Source organism: Zalophus californianus, chromosome 6 (genome assembly GCF_009762305.2).
Source record: "Zalophus californianus isolate mZalCal1 chromosome 6, mZalCal1.pri.v2, whole genome shotgun sequence".
Classification (NCBI taxonomy): Eukaryota; Metazoa; Chordata; class Mammalia; order Carnivora; family Otariidae; genus Zalophus; species Zalophus californianus.
Genome location: NC_045600.1, coordinates 80,466,218 through 80,472,074, shown reverse-complemented (window position 1 = coordinate 80,472,074; position 5,857 = coordinate 80,466,218). Strand labels below are relative to the sequence as shown.

Below are 5,857 nucleotides of genomic sequence, written 5' to 3'. Positions count from 1 at the left end.
GGAGAGGTTCCAGATCAAAATGTAAAGTTTCAAAGATGTCTCAAAACCAATTACACGACCTACAACTTATACCTGCATTGAGGGCCTAAAAGAATAGGGTTGAGGAAGGATTTTAAAGAAGATTTCTTTGGAGAGAGCTGGGCTGGGATTTCAACTCTCCCCAAGGAGGCAAGCTGAGGTATGATCACCTTATCTTAAGACCAGTACAAAGGGATTTATTAGAAGTACCTACTGAACTTGTGAAATTAAGATACAGAGAAGACCAGAGATTTCCTCCTATTTGAAAAATCTAAAGACAGAGCAAGTGAAGATGAATGCCAGAGGACTTGGATCTCAGTTAAAGAACAGTATTCCAGTCACTGAACTTTCAGCAAGTGGACCTTTTGAAAGTCATGATCTTCGAAAAGGCCTTCCTTGTGTGAAAAATGAACTTTTGCCCAGTCATCCTCTTGAATTATCAGAAAAAAATTTCCAGCTCAACCAAGATAAAATGAATTTTTCCACACTAAGAAACATCCAGGGTCTGTTTGCTCCACTAAAATTACAAATGGAGTTCAAGGCAGTGCAGCAGGTACAGCGTCTCCCATTTCTTCCAAGCTCAAACCTTTCACTGGATATTTTGAGGGGTAATGATGAGACTATTGGATTTGAAGATATTCTTAATGACCCATCACAAAGTGAACTAATGGGAGAACCACACTTGATGGTGGAATATAAACTCGGTTTACTGTAATCTGTTGTGCTATTCATGAAAATAGAGGGGCTGCATGTTGTTTATAGCCATCTTTTTACTATAATTTGATGTACACAACATTAAAAGTACTGACACATGAAAAAAAAATCTAAAAAGCATCCGACAGGCGGGTTTGCTTTAGATGGATGCACTGGAGGAGGGTGCATGACTCATATCAAGGGAATCTCAGATGAGAAGTCCTCACTGATGGGGCTCTTTCTAAGAATCCACAAAATAGCTCATAAGAGTCAGTGTTATTTCCCAGGGAGTATAGGACCATTTTATGATATTACTAATTTGGTAAGAGTTTTTCTGTGTACGCCATCCTCTCCTTTCTCTTCTCTATACCCTTTGGCTTTGGAAGAAAGGATCACAACCAGATTAGCAAAATGGAGAAGGGGAGGTACAAAGAAGAATTCCCCCTCCCTTCACCCAGCCCCTTTCCTGAACCCCTACCCATCTACCCCCTCCTTGCAGGAGGAGAGGAGGGAGGAATTTCAATTCCAAATCCAGTTTGAAATTTTGATTATTGCATGTAATTAGAAACTCAAGTATGAATTTGAAACAGTGTTTGCAACTGGGAAGGACAGTTGGATTTTTTATTACCCGAATGATGAGAACAATCATGGGGCTTTGGAGTTTTCATTCATGGCAAGGGAAGAATGTTCCCCATTGATTAATGTTTAAAGCGAGAATGCGAGACAACATAAAGATGCTTGGTGATTATACCACGTGAATCCCATTTGGTAAACTACTGGTTAAACTTTGTCATTTCCAGAGAGTCTGCTGGTGCAATCCTAGGCAGTAAGTGGAAAGGCAACATGGTTTGGTACAAAGAGCCTTCTGCTACATCATAGCTATGTGACCCTGTGAAACACACCTAATTCCTACAAATCCTGGTTTCCTAATCTGCAAACTAAAGTGAATACATAATATCCACCTTTTTTACTCCACAGTATTGCTGAACAGATCAAATAAGTTTGCACATTTAAAGGGCACCTGGGTGGCTCAGTCGGTTAGGCATCTGACTCTTGATTTCAACTCAGGTCATGGTCTCAGGATTGTGAGATAGAGCCCTCCATCTGGTTCTGTGCTGGTGTGGAGGCGGCTTAAGATTCTTTCTGTGTCCTTCTGTCCACCTCCCTTTCTCAAAAAAAAAAAAAAAAAAAAGATTGCATACTTGAAAATGTTTCTAAATTCCAATAGGTACTCAAAATCAATTAAGTACTTGGTGATTAGTGTACTCTGATCAGATGGTACTTTGAAAACTCATACAGTCTTCCCCTCTTGCCCATGGCCTGAGCCATCCTAAGCCCATAGCCAAATAAGAACAATTAAAGGAGAAGAAGAAAGCTCCAGAGAAGGATATGCCACAGAATCCTCTATGGCCCCTTTCTATTCCTAACACTGCTAGGATAATCTGTTCTGCCTGAGTATTCTTAATGTTTTATCACCACTTATAAAAACCACTGACAGCTTAGCACTAATGAAAGTTTTCTTCCCTCATCAGTTTTTCAGCACCTTCTCCAACATGAGTGTCGAATTACTGGCCAATTATCTGGAAACTAAAGTGAGCCCAAGAGAGTCAGTGAATTACTAAGAAAGGTATTTTCAGAGGGAGGAAACATCTCCAGAGAAAGTTGATTGAAAAAGTGTCTTTGTGTGTCTCACAGAAGGGCTGGGGAAGTAGAAGAGGGCATGAGGAGGAGCCTGAGGAACGCTTTACTCATCAATAACAAGAGAAGAGTGTGAACTTTGCACAGACAATACAATATCTGTCCGTGGTTATGGCATGGGATCTCCCTGACAAAGCCACTAGGAAACTGGCTGCCACTAATTAAAAATGGTTCTCGCGGTGCTTGAATGTCACAATGTTCTGTTGTATTGTGTAGAATAACAAAAATAGAGGCATTTGTGAAGGAAAATGGACCATGAAATCTAAGTGATGCTGGAGTTTCTGCAGGAAACCATTCCTCTTCTTCCTCTCCCCAGAGTGTTTCCAATTTAGATTTTTCAGCTTCTTGAATCAATGATGACGGTTTCCACCACCTCCACCACCACACCCTGTCTGCTGTTTCTCCGGTGAGTGGTGCCATTTAAAAGAAGATAAACCACCGCTCTCATTGCTTCTTTGGAGTTTATGTTCTAAAATGAACTTTGCATTCATAGACCAGTGAGGGAATAAGTACACTATGTAACAGAGTGGATCAAGGAATGGAAATGGCAGATAGGAAGCCTATTAACTGTCTTGTGTTCAGATGTCACAAGTGATATATATATACATAGGGGATTTGGGGGAGAAGTAGAGGGCAGTGTAAAGGAGCTATTTTAGTTGGTGAAGAGATAGGAATCTAAAGTCAAAAGAAAAAATATACACTTTAAGTATAATATTTAAGGTTCTAACAGTGATGAAGACAAGAACTAAAAATAAATGAACTCTCCAAACTAGGAAGGGAGGGGGAGGAAGGAGAATCGAGTTAAAGTGTTTCATCTTTTATGGTGGGTAGTTAAAAGATGTCTGAAGTTAACAATTCAAGAAATAGAACTGCAACATATTTTTTATAGTAATGAAAGTGTCTTTGGTTATACACACAAGAACAATGGCTCTCCTAGGGGGCTGAAGTAAGGCTTCAGGGGGCACCATGGAGCAAAATGTATGTAGGAGTTTGGCTTTGCTTTCTCCCCTCCTCTGTTCAACCAGAACAACTCTGCTATTTATCTGTTTTACATCTTGGGTTACAGTGAACTATTTAGCTGAAAAAAAAGTTTCCTTGCTTTCAAAATGTTTGGAAAACATCATCCTGGGACAAGATGCATCTGTTTCAAAGATCTGGATTAAAATCCTAAATTCGGGAGGGCCAAATAAATTATAGATAAAGGTAAGTAGCTTTTATAATACAAATCTTCCTTGACATACAATGAGTTTACATCCTGATAAATCCATCATAAGTTGAAAATATCACAGGTTGAAAATGCATTTAATACACCTAACCTACCCAACATCACAGCTTAGCCTAGCCTACATTAAGCATGCTCAGAACACTTAAATTAGCCGATAGTTGGGCAAAATCATCTGATGCAAAGCCTATTTTATATTTATATGTTGAATGTCTCATGTCATTTATTGAATACCTTACCGAAAGTGAAAAACAGAGTGGTAATACGAATACAGAATGATTGTAAGCGTATCATCAGTTGTTTGCCCTTTTGATCGCTGACTGGGAGCTGCAGCTCTCTGCCCAGCATTTCTAGAGAATATTGCACCACAAATTGTTAGCCCAGGAACAGATCCAAATTCAAAAACTGAAGTTCAGTTTCTACTGAATGCATATTGCTTTTGCACCCTTGTAAAACTGAAAAACTTTAAGTCAAACCATTGTAGTTGGAGATCCTCTGTTTAATACATATCCATATAGTCTCTCCTTTGAAAATGGATTCTCTTCTATCCACAAACTCCTCCAGGAACCCTGATTTCCTTCCTAATTAGGCCATAGCTTATTGAACCAAGAGTGAAGCTCACTGAAGTTTGGAGGTTTTAAATTTAGATTCTTAGGTCCTAGACTCTGGGATTTCAACAAGGAGTTGATACATCCTTGGGAGCTGTGTGGGGCTGTCTTTGCCATTTTGCAGGTAGATAATAAAGAAGGAAAGGAAGTGAAGAGGAGGGGGAGGAGGTATTAAGGAGCCCCAGAGAGAAAAGATCTCTCCTTTGCATTTCATAGTCCCCCATCCCTGATGAAACCATGAGATTCCATTATCCTCGATCTTTCCAATAAAGCTTCCATCATGTTTCTCAAGTGTGCATGGGTTTTGTTTCCTTGAATCTGAAAAGAAAAAAAGGCTTTGTATAAGATATAGAAGAAAATGCACAGACCTTTAGGGAGAGAACTTAGAATGATCTGAAGGTGATAAGAACAGCTAATAAATTAGTCCAAGAAAAAGATCATTAGAATTCAGAGAAGCTCAGAGGACAGAGATTCAAAGAGCACAGCCCATGAGCACCTGAAAGGTGACTTAGTGGCTGGGGCTCCCAGAACCTATTGAGATGAGGGTCTGGTGACTGGGAAGACCACCTCTAACAGAGGAGTCTATCAAAGGCATGCATAGAAAAAGACTTTGCTTTCCTAGGGACAGAGAGAACTAAGGGAAATACCTTACCTTTGGGTTGGGGTTTGAAGTAGGGAAAAGAAACAAATAAGGCTATTTGCAGCTATAGGTAGAGACAGCTATCGAGAAGTGGTGATAGGAAGCCAGGAGTGACTAGCATGGACTGAGTAGCACTTGAATCTATCAAAAGTAATTCCATTTAAAAAATCTGTTTTCAAGTAACTTACCTAATGTGCACATGACTTTTTTCATGGCATTCCTATAAAGCACAGTGACAAAAATAATTTAGTAAACCAGATGCTGGGGCCTCCTGGTTCCATGAATTAGACTCAAGTGAACCATCCACATCTACCAAGTTTCGTTCCTAAACCCATCAAGGTTCTTGGCAGAAGAAGGATCTCCTAGTTGATAGGCTCCATTCAGGAAGTGCTGCAGGGACAGACAGCATGCATTTGCTCTTTTTAGGAATGTCTACGTGCTGCAGCCCAGTGAATTACGGGGAAGGGAGAAGTTTGCTTTATCAAAGGGAATATTGAAGGCATAAATTACTCATCTCAGAAGACATGAACAGACATTTCTCCGAAGAAGACATCCAGATGGCCAACAGACACATGAAAAGATGCACATCACTCAACAGGGAAATGCAAATCAAAACCACAGTGAGATATTACTTCACACCTGTCAGAATGGCTACAATCAAAAACACAAGAAATAATAAATGTTGGCAAGGATGTGGAGAAAAAGGAACCCTTGTGCATTGTTGGTGGGAATGCAGACTCGTACAACCACTGTGAAAGACAGTATGGAGGTCCCTCCAAAGATTAAAAATAGAACTACCCTATGGTCCAGTAATTCTACTACTGGGTATTTACCCCAAAAATACAAAACACTAATTCAAAAAGATACATGCACCTCTATGTTTATTGTAGCATTATTTAAATAGCCAAATATGGCAGCAGCCCAAGTGTCCATGGATCGATGAGGGGATAAAGAAGAGGTGGAATATATACACAATGG

The 5,857-nt window shown here is 39.8% G+C and overlaps 1 protein-coding gene across 1 annotated transcript; it reads left to right on the top strand.

Moving 5' to 3' along the window:
* The first annotated feature begins 301 nt into the window (after positions 1–301).
* On the top strand, positions 302–835 carry LOC113910169 (proteasome maturation protein-like). The gene has a single exon (XM_035728219.1). The coding sequence runs from the start codon at positions 311–313 to the stop codon at positions 731–733; it is 423 nt and encodes a 140-aa protein (XP_035584112.1). The 5' UTR covers positions 302–310; the 3' UTR covers positions 734–835.
* Positions 836–5,857: the final 5,022 nt, after the last annotated feature.

Bases quoted from the DNA above. Each gene is read 5' to 3' on its own strand.
- LOC113910169 (XM_035728219.1), top strand. From the start codon at position 311: ATGAATGCCAGAGGACTTGGATCTCAGTTAAAGAACAGTATTCCAGTC.